At 45.9% G+C, this 25,387-nt stretch overlaps 2 protein-coding genes across 2 annotated transcripts; one reads left to right on the top strand and one right to left on the bottom strand.

Annotated features, from left to right (window-relative positions):
* The first annotated feature begins 11,818 nt into the window (after positions 1-11,818).
* LOC147993245 (uncharacterized) lies at positions 11,819-12,478 on the top strand. Its single transcript, XM_087539264.1, has one exon. The coding sequence runs from the start codon at positions 11,819-11,821 to the stop codon at positions 12,476-12,478; it is 660 nt and encodes a 219-aa protein (XP_087395390.1).
* Positions 12,479-14,091: 1,613 nt separating this feature from the next.
* On the bottom strand, positions 14,092-15,368 carry LOC147993246 (uncharacterized). Its single transcript, XM_087542569.1, has 2 exons — positions 15,336-15,368; positions 14,092-15,198 (listed from the first exon to the last, which is right to left on the bottom strand). The coding sequence occupies exons 1-2, from the start codon at positions 15,366-15,368 to the stop codon at positions 14,092-14,094; spliced, it is 1,140 nt and encodes a 379-aa protein (XP_087398695.1).
* Positions 15,369-25,387: the final 10,019 nt, after the last annotated feature.

Below are 25,387 nucleotides of genomic sequence, written 5' to 3' on the forward strand. Positions count from 1 at the left end.
TTATCAACTTTACATCTTTTGGTACTCACACTATGAATATGTGTAGCATTACGCTCGAGATTCATTAAGAATAAACCTTTCACCATAGGAGCATGACCATAAAACATATCTCTCATATAAATAGAACAACCATTATTCTCGGATTTAAATGAGTAGCCATCTCGAATTAAACGAGATCCCGATACAATGTTCATGCTCAAAGCTGGCACTAAATAACAATTATTAAGGTTTAAAACTAATCCCGAAGGTAAATATAGAGGTAGCGTGCCGACGGCGATCACATTGACCTTGGAACCATTCCCGACGCGCATCGTCACCTCGTCCTTTGCCAGTCTCCGCTTATTCTGCAGCCCCTGCTTTGAGTTACAAATGTGAGCAACTGCACCGGTATCAAATACCCAGGAGCTACTACGGGTACTAGTAAGGTACACATCAATTACATGTATATCATATATACCTTTTGTTTTGCCGTCCTTCTTGTCCGCTAAGTATTTGGGGCAGTTCCGCTTCCAGTGACCACTTCCCTTGCAATAAAAGCACTCAGTCTCGGGCTTGGGTCCATTCTTTGGCTTCTTCCCGGCAGCTTTCTTGCCAGGCGCGGCAACTTCCTTGCCGTCCTTCTTGGAGTTCTTTTTACCCTTGCCCTTCTTGAACTTAGTGGTTTTATTTACCATCAATACTTGATGTTCCTTCTTGACTTCTACCTCTGCTGATTTCAGCATTGCAAATACCTCAGGAATAGTCTTTTCCATCCCCTGCATATTGAAGTTCATCACAAAGCTCTTGTAGCTTGGTGGAAGCGACTGGAGGATTCTGTCAATGACCGCATCATCCGGGAGATTAACTCCCAGCTGAGTCAAGCGGTTATGTAACCCAGACATAGTGAGTATGTGCTCATTGACAGAACTATTTCCCTCCATCTTACAGCTAAAGAATTTGTCGGAGACTTCATATCTCTCGACCCGGGCGTGAGCTTGAAAAACCATTTTCAGCTCTTCGAACATCTCATATGCTCCATGTCTCCCAAAACGCTTTTGGAGCCCCGGCTCTAAGCTGTAAAGCATGCCGCACTGAACGAGGGATTAGTCATCAGCACGTGTCTGCCAAGCGTTCATAACGTCTTGGTTCTGTGGGACAGGAGGGTCACCTAGCGGTGCTTGTAGGACATAATCTTTCTTGGCAGCTATGAGGATGATCCTCAGGTTCCGGACCCAGTCCGTATAGTTGCTGCCATCGTCTTTCAGCTTGGTTTTCTCTAGGAACGCGTTGAAGTTGAGGACTACGTTGGCCATTTGATCTACAAGACATATTGTAAAGTTTTTTAGACTAAGTTCATGATAATTAAGTTCATCTAATCAAATTAATCAATGAACTCCCACTTAGATAGACATCCCTCTTCTAGTCATCTAAGTATAACATGATCCGAGTCAACTAGGCCGTGTCCGATCATCACGTGAGACGGACTAGTCAATGTCGGTGAACATCTTCATGTTGATCGTATCTTCTATACGACTCATGCTCGACCTTTCGGTCTTCTGTGTTCCGAGGCCATGTCTATACACATGCTAGTCTCGTCAAGTCAACCTAAGTGTTTGCATGTGTAAATCTGTCTTACACCCGTTGTATGTGAATGTTTTGAATCAAACACCCGATCATCACGTGGTGCATTGAAACAACGAACTGTCGCAACGGTGCATAGTTAGGGGAACACTTTCTTGAAATTATTATGAGGGATCATCTTATTTACTACCGTCGTTCTAAGCAAACAAGATGCAAAACATGATAAACATCAAATGCAATCAAATAATAATAGTGACATGATATGGCCATTATCATATAGCTCCTTTGATCTCCATCTTGGGGCTCCATGATCATCTTGTCACCGGCATGACACCATGATCTCCATCATCATGATCCCCATCATCGTGTCTCCATGAAGTTGCTCGCCAACTATTACTTCTACTACTATGGCTAACGTGTTTAGCAATAAAGTAAAGTAATTTACATGGCGTTTCTCAATGACACGCAGGCCATACAAAAATAAAGACAACTCCTATGGCTCCTGCCGGTTGTCATACTCATCGACATGCAAGTCGTGATTCCTATTACAATAGCATGAACAACTCATACATCACATATATATCATTCATCATTCATCACAACTTTGGCCATATCATATCACAAAGCACTTGCTGCAAAAACAAGTTAGACGTCCTCTAATTGTTGTTGCAAGTTTTACGTGGCTGAAGTAGGGTTCTAGCAAGAACGTTTTCTTACCTACGTGAAAGCCACAACGTGATTTGTCAACTTCTATTTACCCTTCATAAGGACCCTTTTCATCGAATCCGCTCCAACTAAAGTAGGAGAGACAGACACCCGCCAGCCACCTTATGCAACTAGTGCATGTTAGTCGGTGGAACCGGTCTCACATAAGCATACGTGTAAGGTTGGTCCGGGCCGCTTCATCCCACAATACTGTTGAAGCAAGATAAGACTAGTAGCGGCAAGAAAGTTGACAACATCTACGCCCACAACCAATTGTGTTCTACTCGCGCAAGAAGAACTACGCATAGACCTAGCTCATGATGCCACTGTTGGGGAACGTTGCAGAAAACAAAAATTTTCCTACGGTTTCACCAAGATCCATCTAGGAGTTCATCTAGCAACGAGTGATTGGATTGCATCTACATACCTTTGTAGATCACGCGCGGAAGCGTTCAAAGAACGGGGATGAGGAAGGCGTACTCGACGTGATCCAAATCACCAGAGATCCTAGCGCCGAACGGACGGCACCTCCGTGTTCAACACACGTACGGTCAGCGTAACGTCTCCTTCTTCTTGATCCAGCAAGAGGGAAGGAGAGGTTGAGGAAGATGGCTCCAGCAGCAGCACGACGGCGTGGTGGTGACGGAGCTGCAGTACTCCGTCAGGGCTTCGCCAAGCGCTATGGAGAAAGAGGAGGTGTTGGAGAGGGAGAAGGAGGCAACCAAAGGCGTGGATGAAAAGCCCTCCTTCCCCCACTATATATAGGAGGGCCAAGGGGGGGCGCCGGCCCTAGGAGATCCAATCTCCTAGGGGGGCGGCGGCCAAGGGAGGTTTCCCTCCCCCCCAAGGCACCTAGGAGGTGCCTTCCCCTCCTAGGACTCTTCCCCTTTGAAACCAAAATGAAACTTTAGATCAAGATACTACTGAACCTCGTAAATCAACCAGAGTGAGGGCCGCGCCAGAGTGGTACGGTAATCCAGTTCTGGAAGTCATGCTATTAGATCATGATGAACCTACGAACTATGAAGAAGCGATGGTGAGCCCAGATTCCGCAAAATGGCTTGAAGCCATGAAATCTGAGATGGGATCCATGTATGAGAACAAAGTATGGACTTTGGTTGACTTGCCCGATGATCGGCAAGCAATTGAGAATAAATGGATCTTCAAGAAGAAGACTGACGCTGATGGTAATATTACTGTCTACAAAGCTTGACTTGTCGCAAAAGGTTTTCGACAAGTTCAAGGGGTTGACTACGATGAGACCTTCTCACCCGTAGCGATGCTTAAGTCTGTCCGAATCATGTTAGCAATTGCCGCATTTTATGATTATGAATTTTGGCAGATGGATGTCAAAACTGCATTCCTGAATGGATTTCTGGAAGAAGAGTTGTATATGATGCAACCGGAAGGTTTTGTCGATCCAAAGGGAGCTAACCAAGTGTGCAAGCTCCAGCGATCCATTTATGGACTGGTGCAAGCCTCTCGGAGTTGGAATAAACGCTTTGATAGTGTGATCAAAGCATTTGGTTTTATACAGACTTTTGGAGAAGCCTGTATTTACAAGAAAGTGAGTGGGAGCTCTCTAGCATTTCTGATATTATATGTGGATGACATATTACTGATTGGAAATGATATAGAATTTCTGGATAGCATAAAGGGATACTTGAACAAGAGTTTTTCAATGAAAGACCTCGGTGAAGCTGCTTACATATTAGGCATTAAGATCTATAGAGATAGATCAAGACGCCTAATTGGACTTTCACAAAGCACATACCTTGACGAAGTTTTGAAAAAGTTCAAAATGTATCAAGCAAAGAAAGGGTTCTTGCCTGTGTTACAAGGTGTGAAATTGAGTAAGACTCAAAGCCCGACCACTGCAGAAGATAGAGAGAAAATGAAAGATGTTCCCTATGCTTCAGCCATAGGCTCTATCATGTATGCAATGCTGTGTACCAGACCTGATGTGTGCCTTGCTATAAGTTTAGCAGGGAGGTACCAAAGTAATCCAGGAGTGGATCACTGGACAGCGGTCAAGAACATCCTGAAGTACCTGAAAAGGACCAAGGATATGTTTCTCGTATATGGAGGTGACAAAGAGCTCATCGTAAACGGTTACGTTGATGCAAGCTTTGACACTGATCCGGACGATTCTAAATCGCAAACCAGATACGTGTTTACATTAAACGGTGGAGCTGTCAGTTGGTGCAGTTCTAAACAAAGCGTCGTAGCGGGATCTACATGTGAAGCGGAGTACATAGCTGCTTCGGAAGCAGCAAATGAAGGAGTCTGGATGAAGGAGTTCATATCCGATCTAGGTGTCATACCTAGTGCATCAGGTCCAATGAAAATCTTTTGTGACAATACTGGTGCAATTGCCTTGGCAAAGGAATCCAGATTTCACAAGAGAACCAAGCACATCAAGAGACGCTTCAATTCCATCCGGGATCTAGTCCAGGTGGAAGACATAGAGATTTGCAAGATACATACGGATCTGAATGTGGCAGACCCGTTGACAAAGCCTCTTCCACGAGCAAACATGATCACCACCAAGACTCCATGGGTGTTAGAATCATTACAGTGTAATCTAGATTATTGACTCTAGTGCAAGTGGGAGACTGAAGGAAATATGCCCTAGAGACAATAATAAAGTTATTATTTATTTCCTTATATCATGATAAATGTTTATTATTCATGCTAGAATTGTATTAACCGGAAACATAATACATGTGTGAATACATAGACAAACAGAGTGTCACTAGTATGCCTCTACTTGACTAGCTCGTTAATCAAAGATGGTTATGTTTCCTAACCATGAACAAAGAGTTGTTATTTGATTAACGAGGTCACATCATTAGTTGAATGATCTGACTGACATGACCCATTCCATTAGCTTAGCACCCGATCGTTCAGTATGTTGCTATTGCTTTCTTCATAACTTATACATGTTCCTATGACTATGAGATTATGCAACTTCCGTTTGCCAGAGGAACACTTTGGGTGCTACCAAACGTCACAACGTAACTGGGTGATTATAAAGGAGCATTACAGGTGTCTCCAAAGGTAGATGTTGGGTTGGCGTATTTCGAGATTAGGATTTGTCACTCCGATTGTCGGAGAGGTATCTCTGGGCCCTCTCGGTAATGCACATCACATAAGCCTTGCAAGCATTGCAACTAATGAGTTAGTTGCGGGATGATGTATTATGGAACGAGTAAATAGACTTGCCGGTAACAAGATTGAACTAGGTATTGGATACCGACGATCGAATCTCGGGCAAGTAACATACCGATGACAAAGGGAACAACGTATGTTGTTATGCGGTCTGACAGATAAAGATCTTCGTAGAATATGTAGGAGCCAATATGGGCATCCAGGTCCCGCTATTGGTTATTGACCGGAGATGTGTCTCAGTCATGTCTGCATTATTCTCGAACCGCAGGGTCCGCACGCTTAACGTTACGATGACAGTTATTATGAGTTTATGCATTTTGATGTACGGAAGTTAGTTCGGAGTCCCGGATGTGATCACGGACATGACGAGGAGTCTCGAAATGGTCGAGACATAAAGATTGATATATTGAAAGCCTATGTTTGGATATCGGAAGTGTTCCGGGTGAAATTGGGATTTTTACCGGAGTACCGGGAGGTTAATTACCGGAACCCCCCGGGAGCTATATGGGCCTTAGTGGGCTTTAGTGGAAAGGTGAAAGGGGCAGCCCAAGGTGGGCTGCGCGCCTCCCCCCTCCCCTAGTCCTATTAGGACAAGGAGAGGTGGCCGGCCCCCTCTCTCTCTCTTTTCCCCCTCGGGGAATCCTATTCCAACTAGGATTGGGGGGGAGTCCTACTCCCGGTAGGAGTAGGACTCCTCCTGCGCCCTCCTCCTGGCCGGCCGCACCCTCCCCCTTGGCTCCTTTATATACGGAGGCAGGGGCACCTCTAGACACACAAGTTGATCCTTGAGATCGTTCCTTAGCCGTGTGCGGTGCCCCCTGCCACCATATTCCACCTCGATCATATTGTAGCGGTGCTTAGGCGAAGCCCTGCAACGGTAGAACATCAAGATCGTCACCACGCCGTCGTGCTGACGGAACTCTTCCCCAACGCTTTGCTGGATCGGAGCCCGGGGATCGTCATCGAGCTGTACGTGTGCTAAGAACTCGGAGGTGCCGGAGTAACGGTGCTTGGATCGGTCGGATCGGGAAGATGTACGACTACTTCCTCTATGTTGCGTCAACGCTTCCGCAGTCGGTCTGCGTGGGTACGTAGACAACACTCTCCCCTCTCGTTGCTATGCATCACCATGATCTTGCGTGTACGTAGGAAATTTTTTGAAATTACTACGTTCCCCAACACCGACTCCGCAGGCGCCAGCCGGTCGGCCTCCTCCGCCAGATCCACATCGTCCTCGTCGTCCAACTCTGCTTCAGCCAGCGCCCAAAACCTGCCCCCAACAACCGCCACCGCCGGGCCCGCCTCCGGCGACGGCCGCATCCGGGCCGGAGGGGAGCCAGCGCCGCGCCTGACCACCTCCCAGCCCCCGCTCGTCGGAGTCCTGGGCGACCGGGGCGAGGCGCCCGCGCTGTCGCCAGAAGGAGCGCCTAACGGTCTCATTTCAAAACCTATCCTCCCAAAGGGTGTCTTGTCTTCCTCTCTCTTTGCTGCGTCGCTCGGTTTGGGGCTCTCTTTCACACGTGTGTCATTTGCCAGTAATCATTTTTGCCAGGCCAGAGGCCCATGGATGTGTTTCTTATATCCTCACATGAAATTTTAAGTATTCCAACACATCCATTCTTGGCAGGTCCATGGGTGTGTTTCTTAAAAAAAATGTACAGAAATATACATCACTTAGACGTCCCTTCAACAAATGATGCAGATGAAAAACAAACTATGATTCTACATCTGTTGTAAAAGGCACCACCAAACCAACCAGTGGTTAGATGGCTAGAGGGACTGCTGGTATTCTCAACCCACCAGGGTTCAAATCCCGGTGCTCGCATTTATTCCTGGATTTATTTCAGGATTTTCGACGATGCGCATTCAGTGGGAGGAGACGTTTCCGTCGATGACGAGGCGCCTATAGTGACTTCGTAAATCTCAAAATCTCAAGATGACATGCCGGCTCAGTGTTTCGGAGGTGCTCATAGAGGTAGGGTGTGCATGTGTGCGTTCATAGGGGTGAGTGTATGCGCGTGTATATGGGCGCTTGTGTCTGTTCTGTACTGATGTTAAAAAAAGTGATGCAAATATACATCACTTGACCGCGCATGATGTAAACGACCAGCAACCGCGTGAACACCCAATTGGCAAAGGGGAACTTCCTGCCTCCCCCTGGCCACCACCCGACCCCATGTCCGACTCTCCCGACCCCGCCGCCGCTGGCCTAACGCACCTCACCATGGCCGCCGCGTGGGCTCCCACCTTTCCCGACGCCGCCACCGCCGAGAAAAATCTTCATTTTTCATCATTGCTACAAAGAGCTTAAGGATGAGGGGAAGTGGAAGAATCGGGAAGCTCATGAAGCTCCGAGGAAGAAGAGTTTGGTTGTTTATCATGAAGAAGAAGAAGATGGCTGAAAGCGCGTCAAGTGGCATGCTCCCCCACCTCAAGTGACCCTTGGGGAGGGCTCTCAAAGAAGTACTCCTCAACTAGTTTCTTTTTTTTATATACTTTTTGTTTGAGGTTTTTTTTATACTTAAGATATCCTAGAACGTTTGCATCCCGTAGGCCAAATTCCAATTTTAATTTCGCCGCCTGAGCCCCGTAACAGGCCAGCAGGCCATATACCGCATGGACCAGCAGCAGATCTCCTCAACATGGCCCGTGATGGCGGGACGTTCTATATATCGCTTCTAGCAATCTGGAGCATGGCATCGCCTTCATCATCAGGTGAATTGGCCAGGCCCAGCGTGCGGCGTGTCTGGCGTGCGGCGCGACCTTACTGTGTCTGACCCCAAGCACACACGTTTGTTTTCGTTATTTTTCTTCAAACTCTTTCTCGCATTTTTAGCTCTTTATTTTTGCTTTTACCTTTTTTATAAAAACATATATTTCAAATACTTAATTTACTAAATAATAAAAAATGTGCACCGTGAATTTGAAGACTGTTAACGTAGTATAAATATTTGTTAGCGTAACTTTTGAAAAATGTTTGTGCAGTGTTTAAAAAATATTTCATACCATTGAAACAAACGTATGTGACATTTTAAAAAATATTCACGTGTTTCAAAAGTAAGTCCATTATATTTTTGAAAAATGTTTATACAGTGTAAAGTAAATCATGTCATTAAATTAAATGTTTAACATGTATTTAGAAAATGTTTAATATGCAATAAAAAAACGCACTACGTGTATTTAGAAAAAGTTCAACGTGTATCAAAAATATTTTCCACAAGCATATGAAAAATTGACAATTTCTATTGAAAAAAGCAGACATGAAAAAAATGTAGAAACCCGAATAATACCAGGGAAACCCCATAAAAGAAACACAAAAAACCGAAAAGCATAAGAGAAACCGAAGAAAACCGGCACATAAAACGCGCAGAAACCCGTTCCTATTGGGCTGACCCCATCTAGCACTCGCCTATTTCGAGATGATGGGATTGGCGCGTGATGAGCTTGTGTGCGTGATATGAGGAGGCAGACTGACGACTACATTTTGTTGAGGCCTGACAATGTTACGATTCATCTTCATTCAAACATGTGATTGATTAGAGTTCGTGTTTTCTTGAACCTCGACTTTGTATGTCAGTGTAGGCTTGCATCAATTCTATGATTCTTTCGTCCACGCCCGATCCAAGCCTACGTGGCTTCACTCCATTGACCCCTCGCCTCGAAGCACTTTTTAACTTTGAGTTCCACTCACCGATGTCCATCAGGCATCAGCAATCACAATAGCGGTGCCATAACCGCGGGCCAACTTCGGAGCTACAGTAACAAGCAGTGGCTACAAGAGATAAATACTCTACACCGGCAGTCATTGAAGTTGAGGTCAAAGCACACTACAGTCACTGTACTTTAAAGTACGCTGAGTATGATCATTAAATATGAGTTGTGATGATTATACGGTCACTGCATCATCGTAGACCTCTGTATTTTGTCTAGTTGACCAATCAAACTGTCAACTAGTGATGCATGGTCACCACCACGTCCTCTCTATCATCTAGGTCCTACTTGTCAGCTGGCGGCAAAATAATAAACAAATTAAAAAAAATCAAAAACTCTGCACGCCGGGGATTGGATTCAAACCAGAGATATCAGACTTGAGACCACGGAGGTTAACCACTTGAATGAATAAACAAAGATCTTTTCTCTTATAATCTCTTCTATATAATTTTTTTTTGGGTACGTATAAACAGCAATGCATGCATCCACGTACAACACACACAGTGTAACACAACGCATGCACCCAGGTTAGGTACACAACACGCACGCACAGTCGCGCACAACGCATGCACCAGACACATCACGTACCGAAAATGCTAAACGCACGGGCCGCATACCTGGGGTGGGGCCCCAGCCTACCCCTTAATCCTATCAAAATGTGACAAGTCAATACCAAAGCTCCATCACGTACATATGCAACGCATGCATGCACACATACTGGGCTGCATGGAGGCGTGCATCATCTGCAGTGCACGGAGGTGTTCATCATCTGCCGCAAATGTCCGGTTCGTCATGCTACGATGAAGCATGTCCTCTTTGTCGTTGTTGCTCGACGGCTGGACGGACGGAGACGAAGGCAATCACATCCTCGGCCTTAGGGCATTAGTGGAACACACACACGCACACAAGGACGTACGGATTGTCCTCTGATGTCGAGCGTCCCGGCTAAGCCGCCTGTATTCCTACTGCTCGGGTGCTAGGGCCATGGTTGAAAGTCGAGGAGATTCTTTCAATGGGCTGATCCGACAGGTGATCAAGAGCGGCTCACGCACGAGCAGGACTCCATACAGGAGCGCATCAACGACGAACATGTCGAGCAGGAGCACGTTCGCCGACGAAAACATGAACATGTCAAGCAGGAGCACGTGCGCAATAAGCGCGCGCGGCATATAGAGTTGGGCGCGCGGTCCGAATCGCCGCCGCACGCCGTGTATTTGGTGCACCCGCTTCCGCGCGCGCTACACTCGAGCGCTCGCGCCGGACTCTCTCCGCTGCGCCACCTTCGCCCCGCCCGCGTCGCCGTCGGCGAGCTGACCCGATGGACGCCCCCACCGGCACCCCGCTCACCCCTTCCTACACCCGCGACCCCACCGCCGCCGCCGCCGCCGCAAACCCTAGCGCGGGAAGCTTTGGCTTCGCCTCCGCCGGAGCTCCTCCAAGAACCGACATCGCGTGCGGCCTCTTCATGCCACCACGGATGACCTCGGCGGTGGGTGGCATCGCAGCGGCGCTCACCGTGAAGCCACGTGCCCCCTCTAGAAGCTCCCAAATGTGGCGCGGCCGAAGAATGGCAAGGTAGCCGCGAAGAAGAACAAGGCGGCGGACGGCTCCGGATCCTCGAAGCCGTCGAGGAAGAAGCTTGCAGGGCGTGCGACGGGCGCGGCGGCTACCGAAGCGCCGGCGAGCTCACTTGTTGAGCCGGCAGCCGACGCGCACAAGGTGTTCGAGGAAATGCCCCAAAGGTATAAAATTTCGCCAACTTTTTTGTTGTTGTTGTTGTTATTTTTTGAATCCATACATATTGATAGCTTATTTGCTTTGTTCTATATACTTTGTAGTGTCAACGATGAGGCATATATGTCTGATTATGGGTGTTGGCTCCAACAATTCGCATTGGTCTCAAACAAATGACATGCATTTCGATGACCATGAGTTCGAGGTGGACGAGGATGGTGAGGGCATTGTCGATGCACCGAAAGGAAGAGGAGGCAACTACACCAACAAAGAAGACGTGTTGCTATGCAATACTTAGTTGCAAGTGTCGAGGGATCCATCAGTTGGAGGTGATCAAAGTAGAGATGCTTATTGGAACCGGATGAAGGAGCATTTTGATCTACACAACAAGAGTGGAATTGACCGCTCCGCTCGATCTCTTCGCTCCTTGTGGTCGACAATCAACAAAGATTGTCAAAAGTGGGCGGCCGCACAAAAGGCGGTTGACAAGCTGAACCCAAGTGGCACTAATGATGAATATAGGGTAAGTGCCATTTCATCCATGTTCATCATGCTTGTTGTTGGTGTTTGTAGTGCTAACTTTTTTTGTTTTTATGTAGTTGAATATTGCACGAAACTTGTACAAAGGAGAGGAGAAGAAGAGCAAGAAGGCGAAGATCAAGAAAGGAAGACCATTTACCTTGCCTCATTGCTATGAAGCATTGAAGGATGATGAGAAATGGAAGAAGTGTGATGATATGGATGATTTGGATTTGAGCAACAAACGCAAGCGAACAATTGATTTGGATGATGATGAGGAGGAGGAGAAGGCATCAAGTGATGATGGCAAGAGAAGCCCCACACCAAACTCGGTTTCATACTTGAAGCCAAACCGCCTGGATGGGTGCAAGAAAGACGCAAAAAAAAGAGGAAAGGACATGATGAGCTCAAGAATGCTATGGAAGCTATTGTGAAGGCAAGAAAAGAAGCGAATGAGGTGAGGAAGATGGCAAGGAAGCAAGATGCCGAGACCGAGGAGAGGAGGTTGGCGGCCGAGGAGAGGAGGGTGGCATTGAAGGAGAGGAAGGTGGGCATGGAGGAGCGATCTAGGTTGTTGGATTGGGAGAAGTACTTGTTCTTCATGGACACATCTATCCTCAATGAGGCGCAAAAAGAGTATGTCAATTTTGCCCGTGAAGAAGTTTTGATCCAAAAAAGAGCCATGATTCGCGGCATGGGTGGCGGTGGCCTTGGCGGGATGAGAGGCATCGGTGGCTTCAGAGCTACCATGGGCGGCATGGGTGTCATGGGTGGCTTTGGAGCTACCATGGAGACCATGGGAGGCATGGGTGGCTTCAGAGCACCTCTGGGCGGCATGGGAGACATGAGTTTTGCGTCTCTCATGGGAGGCATGGGTGCACCTCCGGGCACCATGGGCGGAATGTCTTCCGGTGTGCCTCACACACCTTCGCATGAAGATGCCGTTGAAGATCTTCCCAACACTTTCCGAGCTTCACATGATGATGCAGCGCGCGATAATGAAGAGGAGAAAGATTCATCTTCGGAGGAGTCAGATGAATCGGAGGAAGATGAGGATGAAGACGAGGACGAGGCTTGATTGTTGATGTGCCTTTCGTCGGTGTGAACTTTTGTGTCATGAACTTGGTTTGAATTTTGAACTTGGTTGGATGATATTGTGGGCATGAACTTTTATGTCATCAACTTGTTTGTGTGATTTAAATTATGCCATGTCTTTGTTTTTAATGTTTGAAATTCATTTTGTGCCCAAAATGCAACATATGACATGCGCCGGCTGCTCACGCGCGCTGCATTTTACCGCGGCTGCTGGGGCCAGCGCTCCCCGCCGCGCCAAACCAGATGATCGACGCGCTGCAAACTGATTTTTAGCGTGCCGCGTGTTGGGTGACTGTTGGAGATGCTCTAATGTTCGAAGATCCAATCATCCAAGTCATGTTTTCTCTCAAAAAGAACAATGTCATTCGAGTGAAGACTATGCAACCAAGCATTAAACTCACCTCATGTTCGCACACGAACACGTCACCGTGTACCTCCAACGCCGAGGGTGATGCACCGCAGCTCACGTAAAAGGAGACCCGTCCGGAAGCGCGGTACGCAAGCAATCCGGCGGGTGCTTTTCCGGACCCGAAACCCCACGCGCCCGGGAGGGACCCCGTCTGGACGTGCGGCAGCTATGGGCTGCCCTAGGTCGGTTCGCCCGCCCCAAGAGCCTCGAGGATCGCTGCCCTTCAACACGAAGAACGAACGAAGAACGAGAGAGAAAGAACAAGGGAGGGATGTAAAACTAGGGTAAAAAGTAGATGTGTTTTGCGATTGTGTGTTGTTTCAATCGGCCGTCACCCCCAACATATATAAGAGGCGGCTGGACTTCCCGTACAAGCAAAGGATTTATCTAGGCTTTCCTTACAAGAAAATTACATCAATTCACGTCCAAAACCCTAGTCAAATTCGGACTGGTTTTATCCGAACTTCCCAAAACTGTTCGGTTTAAACTGGCTGCACCTTGCGGGTCCTTTTTGCGGTGGTAAACGATCTCGGATGAAAACAAGCCCAAAAGCAATCTTGACTGTTTCGACGAGACGAACAACTTTCATGTTGAAGGGTTTTTGATCAGAGATCATCTTGAGGGTCAAATCGGTTTCGCAACACAGGCTATCTCCTCGCGCTACCCATCAGACATGTGTCTGGTGGGGCGCGGCACATCTCGCCTCGTGACAGGGCTGCACTCCGATTGCTCTAACTTTTGCATACGAACTCGGATTTGAACGATTTTTATATCAAAATCGATCGTTTCGACGAGACGAAGACAACCCGTGTAGATCATTTTTTCATTTGAGGTCGTCTTGGAGGCGTAATCAGCCTAATAGTGTTCTGAATACAAAATCTGGGTACTTCGAACACAACTTCGGCCTTAGAGATGAGACTGGATGACTATGGACCAAATATCAAAGTTTTCCCTTTTGACGATATGGAACTTTCTCACTTTGAGCACTTCTCTATTTGAGGCCATCTTAATTAAGTTCTTGGCCGTGCCAAAATCTGGTGTCAACACATGCCCCCCTGTTTTCGGCAAACTTGTGTGCCGAAAAATAACTTGCATGATGCTTTTCCTAAGGACGATGTCAACACTCCATCGGCCATTCTATGTGCTTAGGGCGATAATTTCTATATCGGCCATGTTTAACTTCTTGTTTACATTATACCCTGGAACCGATTACCACCAATCGGCTTTAAAGAGATGGGAATGAACCCGTTCCTCATAGCACTAAGGAAATCAAACTCCGAGAGGTCACGCCCTGTTAAGCAAGTAACATCCGGATGATTCCAATCCACCGATGCATCGGCCAAAGCAACACAAGCCGAATTATCCGCGTGAATGACTTCTACCTCATCATCGACCCATTGTATTAAGAATTGATGCATGGTAGATGGCACACATTGGTTAGCATGAAGCCAATCGCGGCCTAATATAACATTATAGTTACCTTGCACCTCGGCGATGAAGAATGTGGTGGCCAAAGTCTTGCTTCCCACGGTGAGTTCCATGCACATCACACCTTTGGCCTCTGTCTTTTCTTTACCCTCAAATCCATTAAGTACCATATTGGTCTTCATCAATGCATCATCATCTAACCCCAACTTCTTGAAGACCGAGTAGGGCATAAGATTTACCACAGCACCACCATCAACAAGCATCCTAGCAACCGGCGATCCGTTAATATGACCTTTGAGGTACAATGGCTTCAAGTGTTTCACCGGTTCTTTTGGCTTCTCGAAGATAGCGTTCTTTGGACCAAAATCCAGTTGAGCCACCTCCCCTTCTTCACCTATAGCACGAAACTCGACAGGTAAGTAATACACCATATTAATATCCATACCTTCCCGAACCGGTGTAGAGTCATAATCCACCATCTCATCTTCATCCCCCAATGTGTATAAGGGCCTTAAAGTTTCCTCAATCGAAGGGGATTTTTCAGGTGGTGTGGACGATGTAATAGGAGTCGCATCATCCTCTTTTGGTGGTGAAGGTGTTGCTGCAGCTAATGTAGAAGCATCTGTGTTTTGTTTTTGTTTAGGCCTCCACACTTGTTTTGTGAGTGCCATGGACCGAATTTCACTTAACAATTCGTCCCTTTGCCTCTCCTCTTTGTGCTCTACCTTCTCGTGGTTCCTCATGCGTTGTAATCTCCTTTTCGTGGTCTTGGTTAAACCGGGAGGACACCACTTAGGTTGAGTATATTCGGGATCCCTTGGTTTGGCCTTGCTTGTGCTCGCCTCATGATCACTAACCATGGAACCCTGCTGAACAATAACAATATCACCATTAGAAGTAGCCAGATTACCAACAACTGGCTTTTTGATCTCCTTTTGCTTGTCGCATTCTGAAATTTTCGCATTAGATGACTTAACACGCCACACTTTTTTATTGGCCTTACTTGGAGAAATTTTTGTTGGCCGATTTGCACCATAGCTCAAACGGCCTTGTGTGGGATAATAAAGCCTCTCGCGAGCAGGCCTTCTAGGTGCTGCCCACCCCATATGGAAAGCATAAGGAGCCATTGGGGGCTGCCCCCATCCTCCACCGAAGCCTCTCATGTAATATGGCGCATAGAAGGGTTGTGACATCCATGGTGTCGGTGCCCATGACCCATATGGCCTTGCATATCGTCGAAACTCTTGCTTCGGAGGCAATCTTGAACGCTTTGAATGTGATGGCCGATTAGAGCTAGAACCGGCCGCTTGACTTGCATATTTGGATAGCAACATATCAAAAGTTGGCTTGATTCTCTTGTTCTTAGTTTCATTCTTTTTCCACTTGCCAACTTCTGAATTCTTGGGCTCGATCAATTTAACATGAGCATCCTCTTGTACTAGTGGTTGCCCCCCGAGTGTGGCATTTTTATAGTGATCTTCAACACTTCCTTGCCATTGGGTTGCTTCTCAAGCACAATCTTTCTTCCCAAGACCTTGTCGCCCTCCTTGCTATTCCTGGGTTCACCAATAACAACATTATCTTTATTAGCAGATTCGGCTATGCTAGGCCGAATCAACATTTTCTTTCCCTCCAAGTCTATGGTGTTTATCGGGAAGGGCTGTTTATCAACTTGCATCTCAGCAAAATTCAATCGTCCGTCATTAATGGACGATTGTATCTGTCGTCGGAAAACATTGCAATCGTTAGTAGCATGAGAAAATGAATTATGGTACTTGCAATAAGCACGCCGTTTCAGCTCCTCAAACGGCGGTATGGTGTGTGATATTCTAATCATCTTATCTTGCAAGAGTGCATCAAATATTTTATCACACTTTGATATATCAAAAGTAAACCTCATCTCCTCATCACGATTCTTGTGAATCGGCTTAAGAGCATTGCACATATAGGGTTTGGCCTTTGAGGACCAAACAAATTCAGTAGTATAGACATCAACCTCATCGTCCGAATTATCATCATTGTGTTCAACCATATGCATTCTAGGACGATCCGTTGTAGACCTATGGACCTCTTTACTTCGACTCTCTTGGGCCAAAGCTTTTTGCAAGACTTGGTTAATGCTCAAAAACTCATAACTTTCTAGCCTCTCTTTAATGTGAGTTTTCAAACCATTAAGAACAAGATCTGCCAAGTCTCTCTCAGTTATCACTAAGCTATAACATCGGTTTTTTATATCTCTAAATCTCTTGACATAATCGGTGACCGATTCATCATGTTTCTGCCTAACCGATGTAAGATGTGACAACTTTAGCTCATTATCGCCGCTATAAAAGTGATCATGAAATTTTTGCTCTAATTGCGACCATAAGAGAACTGAGCCATGTGGTAAAGCAGCAAACCATGAAAATGCGGTACCAGTTAAAGATAATGGAAATAAACGCACTTTCAATTCTTCCATGGAACCTGCTTCACCCAATTGTGCTAGATGCTGACTCACATGTTCCCAAGTTGTTTTCGTACCCTCACCACTAAATTTAACAAAATCAGGAACCTTATAACCTTGAGGGTAATAAATTGCATCGAAGTGTTCAGGATAAGGCTTTTGGTACACACGATTCTTTACTTTCGGCTCGTTTCCGAAAGTTTCTAGAAACATCTTATGCAAATCCTCCCTTAATTTAGCTAAAATTGGATTCGAGGTAGATGCGGATGTTTGTGGCAATGACATAGGAGCAACCTGAGTACTAGGTATTGGTGCAACTTGTGGGATGGATGCCGAACCATAATTCGGCGAAAGACCAAACATGCTTGCGCCTATGGGTGGTGTGACAAAGTGATTCGGCGTTGACGCCGAATTGGGCACACTCATAATAGGATTAGAGTATGTAGGTGGAGCCACAAGCTGGTTGGTTTGAGTAGGGTAAAAATTCAACGGCATATTATATTGTTGTTGCATAGGTGGTGCCGATGAAATAGGTAAAATCGGACTAGGGTTTTCAGATATACCAACAGTACCACTAGATGATGGAGGCATATTTTTCTGAGCATTAGCACTAGCCATAAAAGAATTGTATGCCATCACATTACCCTTACTAACAAGACTTTCAATCACAGCCACTTGCTCTGGAGAAAAAACTTTACTCACAGTGATTACATCTTGTTCGTCAATGAGAGGAGAGAAATTGACGTTTCCAACCGGAGTGATGTTGCCTTGACGGTCCTTCTTGAAACTTGAAAGAAACACCTCCAAATCCTCCTCCTCGCGCTTGTTCTTGAGCACCTCAAAAGCCTCTTCACGCTGCTTCTTGCGCGCTTCGTAGGCTTGGCGATGTTCATCCGGTAGTTCATCAAGACCGGGCTTAATGATGTTATCGGCGCTAACTTCTGAGGGCTTGGGGAGATCCGACATGGTTGATGATGATTCTTGATCTTTCGTCCCCAGCGGAGTCGTCAAAAAGTGTGTTCGCACACGAACACGTCACCGTGTACCTCCAACGCCGAGGGTGATGCACCGCAGCTCATGTCGAAGGAGACCCGTCCGGAAGCGCGGTACGCAAGCAATCCGGCGGGTGCTTTTCCGGACCCGAAACCCCACGCGCCCGGGAGGGACCCCGTCTGGACGTGCGGCGGCTATGGGCTGCCCTAGGTCGGTTCGCCCGCCCCTAGAGCCTCGAGGATCGCTGCCCTTCAACACGAAGAACGAACGAAGAACGAGAGAGAAAGAACAAGGGAGGGATGTAAAACTAGGGTAAAAAGTAGATGTGTTTTGCGATTGTGTGTTGTTTCAATCGGCCATCACCCCCAACATATATAAGAGGCGGCTGGACTTCCCGTACAAGCAAAGGATTTATCTTGGCTTTCCTTACAAGAAAATTACATCAATTCACGTCCAAAACCCTAGTCAAATTCGGACTGGTTTTATCCGAACTTCCCAAAACTGTTCGGTTTAAACTGGCTGCACCTTGTGGGTCCTTTTTGAGGTGGTAAACGATCTCGGATAAAAACAAGCCCAAAAGCAATCTTGACTGTTTCGACGAGACGAACAACTTTCATGTTGAAGGGTTTTTGATCAGAGATCATCTTGAGGGTCAAATCGGTTTCGCAACACAGGCTATCTCCTCGTGCTACCCGTCAGACATGTGTCTGGTGGGGCGCGCCACATCTCGCCTCGTGACAGGGCTGCACTCCGATTGCTCTAACTTTTGCATACGAACTCGGATTTGAACGATTTTTATATCAAAATCGATCGTTTCGACGAGACGAAGACAACCCGTGTAGATCATTTTTTCATTTGAGGCCGTCTTGGAGGCGTAATCAGCCGAATAGTGTTCTGAATACAAAATCTGGGTACTTCGAACACAACTTCGGCCTTAGAGATGAGACTGGATGACTATGGCCCAAATATCAAAATTTTCCCTTTTGACGATACGGAACTTTCTTACTTTGAGCACTTCTCTATTTCAGGCCATCTTAATTAAGTTCTTGGCCGTGCCAAAATCTGGTGTCAACACCTCATTGCTATGTACTTCCTCCACCCTATAACATAAGGTGTTATTACAACCAATGTACTCATATATCGGTTAAAATAACATGTTATACTATGAGACGGAGGGAGTAACACATTATGCCTTATAAGTTATTATACTTCTAATTAATGAAATGGGCCAATTAGAGTTTGGCACAGGGTGATTCAGTGGTCACATTATGCCTTATAAGTTATTATACTTCTAATTAATGAAATGGGCCAATTAGAGTTTGGCACAGGGTGATTCAGTGGTTCTTGGCCGTACTTTTTTGGCTTTCGCGGCGCGCATTACCGGCCGAATAAGAAGCAATGGCGTTTTTCAGTACGTACGTACAAGTAATGTGATACGATCGTGGATCATCCGTTTTGGCTTTTGGCAGATCCACATATACATGCATGCAACATGTCGATCTCATGGCTAAGACTCGCTCATGCATGGAGTAGATGGATACTCCTATATGCGAAGAAGAAAGAAATAAAGACTTGGCTTCAGTGTACTCATAGCAGTAGTAGTACGTGTCTAATGTAGGTGTACGTGCATGTGGCCGGCAATGCTCAGAGAGAGAGAGAGAGAGTGTGTGTGTGTGTGTGTTTGTGAGAGAGACTAGAAACAAACAATTCATGCTGCGTGGCGTGCGTGTTTTACTTAAGTTGCGAGCGATATGAACTTATCGATCGTAGCTACCTACCTACTTGCTCGGAAAAGTCGTGCGTAGATCGACAAAGATATGTGTATATTTGATCAGCCGAGCGACGAGAGGGCAATTCGATCCGCAGGTACGACAGTACGTCTGTGCACCACGCGACGACGTAGGTGGCCACATGCGTGCATGCATGTGAATACAACCATCAATTGGTACGGTGCCAATATAATGACTGGACACAAGCTAATGATCTTTTTTTCAAGCTTAGTAACCACTAACCTGTACTACTCATTATGAGAAGTAGTTTTATATTCATTATAAGAAGTAGTTTTATATCTTATATATTTGGTGTTGTAGATATAAATAGTTTTTTATATAAACTTGGTCAAATTTACAACATTTGACTTTTAAACACCCACACCCCCCCCCCCCCCCCCCCCCACACACACACACACACACACACCGTTGCCAGAACCAACCATTGGGCGAGAATCTAGTGGAGGTGGTCGGTTATGCGCTGAGCCCATGGGGTTCAAACTTTTGGCTTGAGCTTTCTACCTCTCCAAAATAGATTACTCTTTCCGCGCAACACTCTTGTCGATAATGCCATGATTATAATGACTTTTCTTTTCCTACAACGCTAGTGACATACCTGTATTGGAATAAACAAAGTCCTTAATGGACTATGAATTGAATTACAACGACCAAGCACAGTGGTATAACGGTACAAGGAAACTGACACAACACACACCACAAGCACAAAAAGCATAAAAAAATAGAGCATTGTTTTCTAATGTCGATAATGCCTGCTGATGTCCCACAAGTGTAGGAGGTCAATTGTAGATTTTTTTTTAAGTAAAAGTATCGAGAGTCCACGAGCAAGTGAAGGAAATGTTAAGTGCAAAAATAACAAGGATTCAAGTGCAAATGCTAAAAAGTGTGATGTTGTTGTGATTCGTGAACATGAAGCGGTAGCTAAATGTGAGTAGCAACAAAATATAAAAGAGTGAAACAAGTGGCCCAATCTCTAGTAATGCTAAGGACAAGCCAATTGTGTTACTTATGATGATCAAATGTTCTTGAGGACGGTGGGATAATCGCATAGTTATCAACTCCATACATGACTTGCATTGACTTCTATTGCTTAATTGGTGTTGCAAGGATAAGCCATACTATTATGTGATTCAAAACCATTGACTCACAAATACTTATGATTGTGCTCTTAACAAGCAATCCACAACTACAAAGATTTATTAAGGTAAATATCCAAGCATAACCATAGCTTCCTCTAGGGTCACTATTCACCCCGCATGTCATAACTTGTAAACTCAGGGAATGGTCATTTCTGTCACTCCTACCGCCCATCATAAACTTATTGTAACAATATTGTCCTATAGGCCCATAAATATGAACTGTTATGTAGTCGACATTCGCATAATAACACTAGATAATTACACTACAACATGATTAAACAACATTATCGACTACAAATATATATATGACATGCGACAACCAGTCTTCTCATATATCCTCAAGAACACAAGGGGACTACTCACAATGCATCATGTTGAACACATTCAATATGGTAACGATAATTTTAACAATATTAAAGTAATGATCTTTCACTAATAAAACACAAGACATCAACTACTAATACAACAATTAACACCAACAGGTTGTAACGGTAAGAAATTCACACTTGATTGTACGAAGATAGATGAGATGGGAATGAGGGTGATGCTGCCGTTGATGGAGATGGTCAAGATGTCTTGGATGAAGATATTCCCCTTGATGCACTGGAGTCGATGATGATGATTGCTTCAAAATTCCCGCGGCTGAAGGGGCGCAATTCGTCTTCCGTTTTGTTCTTTCGTCCATGAAAATCCAAGCCTACATGGCTTCACGCCATCGACCCCTCGCCTGGGAGCACTTTGACTTGGAGTTTGAGTCTTCAATGTCCATCAGGCTGCACAACACTTCAACTTTATGGGCCACGCCCTGGACCAACTTTGGAGCTACAATAACAAATAGTATCTACAGTATGCACAGTCAACAAAGAGATTAGCAGCCACACTCCAAATGTATGACTCCGCTAATGAGCCATCAGGCCATTCCCCAAGGATCCGCGACCCCGTAACCTTGAGTTTTTGGGATCCACCTAGCATTTTTTATTGTGCCAATAACTTGTTGCTAATTTTGTTATTTCCATCTTTTGTATACATGAACATCAATTTCTCTAAACGTCTAATGCTTCAAGATCCAATCATCCAAGTCATGTTTTCTAAAAAAAAACCTTAAAACGATGTTATTCAAGTAAAGACTATACAACTAAACACTAAAATGGTTAATTCTTGGTGAACGTACCCCTCTATTTCTGTATTTGTTTGAACTTTGAAGTAAACTATACAAAGTTTGACCTAATTTGTATTAAAAGTATCAATATCGACAATACTAAAGTTATATAGTAAGAAAAATCAACTTCGTGATGACTCTAATGATATTTTTTAATGTGAATGCTGACCCCCCCCCCATAAAGTTTGTCAAACTTTATGAAATTTGACTTCAAACTGCAAAGAAATAGATGGGGTACCGCACTTCTATGTAAGACATTATGCCTTAGGGAATCTCCAACATCGTGCATCACACATCCGCAGGCCAGTCCGGACATCTGAAATTACACAAACGAGAAGCAAATGGAGGTTTGCGGGCCTCTGGATGCGTGCCACGTAGGTAGCCAACCAAGAGGTCCCACCCAAAACCCTTGCCACTCGTTCTATTTTAGAAGACTTGGGGAGCAGTCGCTGCTGCCTAGAGTGGATGCGATCGGATGACCACCTACCCGCAGTCATGCTGGTCTGACCAACATGACTAGACAGTTGACTGGAGCCACTTTAATGCAAACACGACATTCGTTGTGCTTACATTGAAGCAGTGACGGTCCACCTGGCCCGGCTATGTAAGTGGGCCACTCTCGCTGGCAACCCACATCCACACTCCATGCACCGCCACCTCAGCTCTCCTCGACCCTCCTCTCGTCTCCTTTGCCCACCGCACAGCTAGGAAAGTCCAGTAATGGCTCCGAGTGGTACTCATTGCTAGCAGGTTGATCTTCGGGGTTACCCAGGTCATGGAGGAGCCATCCCACGGTCTCTGGGCCTATCGGCGTCTACTGATCCGTTTGGGCCCTCGGTCAAGGAGGAGGTGGTGGTCTCCGATGACACTGAGGTGCAGCCAGCCCTCCTTGCTAAGGTAGCATGGCAGCTCGAACTGTGGCTCCAGTAGTCCCTCTTTGACCGCGGTCAAACACCGCTCTGACAACCGCACAACCGCGTGTCCGCCGCGTCAAAGAGGTGGTGGCATCTCCACCGCGCCACCAATACGCGCACTTCGTCCAACTTGTGTTCCCGCCGCGCCATTTCTGGCGCGACAAGGAGGTGGCGCTCACATCCTACATCGGTGGCGTGTGACCGCCGTGAAAAAGGAGGAGGTTCACGACAAACATAGAGGACGACTTGACAATCTGAAGTCCAAGTCCCTATGAAAACTTTAGATACCTCAAAGTTCTTTTAACTGCAGTCCAATGGGTGGTAGTAGGTGCATGCAAATATTGACATACTTTATTCATAGAATAGGAAATATGTGAGCGTGTAAGAGTCCAATATTATAGTGCACCTACAACACTTCTGTAATTTGTTGCATCCTCTGGTCCAAGTGCTTCTCTGATACGTCTCCAACGTATCTATAATTTTTTATTGTTCCATGCTATTATATTATCTATCTTGGATGTTTCATATGCATTTATTGAAGGAAATATGCCCTAGAGGCAATAATAAAGTTGTTATTTATATTTCCTTATATCATGATAAATATTTATTATTCATGCTAGAATTATATTAACCGGAAACTTAGTACACGTGTGAATACATAGACAAACAGAGTGTCACTAGTATGCTTCTACTTGACTAGCTCGTTAATCAAAGATGGTTAAGTTTCCTAACCATGGACAAAGAGTTGTCATTTGGTGAACGGGATCACATCATTAGAGAATGATGTGATTGACTTGACCCATCCGTTATCTTAGCACGATGATCGTTTAGTTTACTGCTATTGCTTTCTCCATAACTTATACATGTTCCTATGACTATGAGATTATGCAACTCCCGAATACCGTAGGACCACTTAGTGTGCTATCAAACGTCACAACGTAACTGGGTGACTATAAAGATGCTCTACAGGTGTCTCCAATGGTGTTTGTTGAGTTGGCATAGATCGGGATTAGGATTTGGCACTCCGTGTATCGGAGAGGTATCTCTGGGCCCTCTCGGTAATGCACATCACTATAAGCCTTGCAAGCAATGTGACTAATGAGTTAGTTGCGGGATGTTGCATTACGGAACGAGTAAAGAGACTTGCTGGTAAAGAGATTGAACAAGGTATTGAGATACCGACGATCGAATCTTGGGCAAATAACATACCGATGACAAAGGGAACAACGTATGTTGTTATGCGGTTTGACCGATAAAGATCTTGTTAGGATATGTAGGAACCAATATGAGCATCCAGGTTCTGCTATTGGTTATTGACCGGAGATGAGTCTCGGTCATGTCTACATAGTTCTCGAACCCGTAGGGTACGCACGCTTAACGTTCGATGACGATTGGTATTATGAGTTTATGTGTTTTGATGTACCGAAGGTAGTTCGGAGTCCCAGATGTGATCACGGACATGACGAGGAGTCTCGAAATGGTCGAGACATAAAGATTGATATATTTGACGATGTTATTCGGACACCGGATGAGTTCCGGGGTCACAGGATAAATACCAGAGTGCCGGGGGGTTATCGGAAACCCCGGGGGACTAATGGGCCAACATGGGCATTGTGAGAGAGAGGAGAGGGCCCTAGGGCTGGCCGCACCCCCCTGAGGAGTCTAAATTGGACTAGGAGGGGGCGGCGCCCCCTCCCTTTCCTTCTCCCTCTCTCCCTCTCCTTCGTTCCCCCTCTCTTCCCTTGTTGGACGCCTACTAGAAATAGGATACCTATTCCTAGTTGTAATCCTACTTTGGGCACGCCCCATGACGGCCGGACGGCCTCCCCCCTTGCTCCTTTATATACGGGGGAAGGTGGCACCCTAGAACACACAAGTTGACAGTTGTCTTAGCCGTGTGCGGTGCCCCCTCCACAGATTTCCACCTCGGTCATATCGTTGTAGTGCTTAGGCAAAGCCCTGCGTCGGTAACTTCATCATCACCGTCATCACACCGTCGTGCTGACAAAACTCTCGCTCGGCCTCAACTGGAACAAGAGTACGAGGGACGTCACCGAGCTGAACGTGTGCAGATCGCGGAGGTATCGTGCGTTCGGTACTTGATCGATTGGATCACGAAGACATTCGACTACATCAACCGCGTTACTTAACGCTTCCGCTTTCGGTCTATGAGGGTACATGGACAGACTCTCCCCTCTCGTTGCTATGCATCTCCTAGATAGATCTTGCGTGATCGTAGGATTTTTTTGAAATATTGCGTTCCCAAACAGTGGCATCCGAGCCAGGTCTATGCATAAATGTTATATGCACGAGTAGAGCACAAAGGAGTTGTGGGCGTGGGTATATACATATTGCTTGCCATCACTAGTTGTTTCTTGATTCAACGGTATTGTTCGATGAAGCGGCTCAAACCGACATTACGCGCACGCTTACGCGAGACTGGTTCTACCGACGTGCTTTGCACACAGGTGGCTAGTGGGTGTTTGTTTCTCCAACTTTAGTTGAATCGGTTTCAACGAACAGGGTTCTTTCTGAAGATCAAAAAGCAATCACTATACTACGTTGTGGTTTTGATGCATAGGTCAGAACGGTTCTTTCTAGAAGCCCGTAGCAGCCACGT

This window comes from Triticum urartu, chromosome 1A (genome assembly GCF_056163025.1).
Source record: "Triticum urartu cultivar PI428250 chromosome 1A, HENAU_Tu73, whole genome shotgun sequence".
Classification (NCBI taxonomy): Eukaryota; Viridiplantae; Streptophyta; class Magnoliopsida; order Poales; family Poaceae; genus Triticum; species Triticum urartu.

Coding starts and splice junctions, on each gene's coding strand:
- LOC147993246 (XM_087542569.1), bottom strand. CDS start 15,368: ATGGTGCAAATCGGCCAACAAAAATTTCTCCAA. Junction 15,199..15,335: donor GCCAACAAAAATTTCTCCAA/GTAAGGCCAATA, acceptor ATTGTTCAGCAG/GGTTCCATGGTTAGTGATCA.
- LOC147993245 (XM_087539264.1), top strand. CDS start 11,819: ATGGAAGCTATTGTGAAGGCAAGAAAAGAAGCGAATGAGGTGAGGAAG.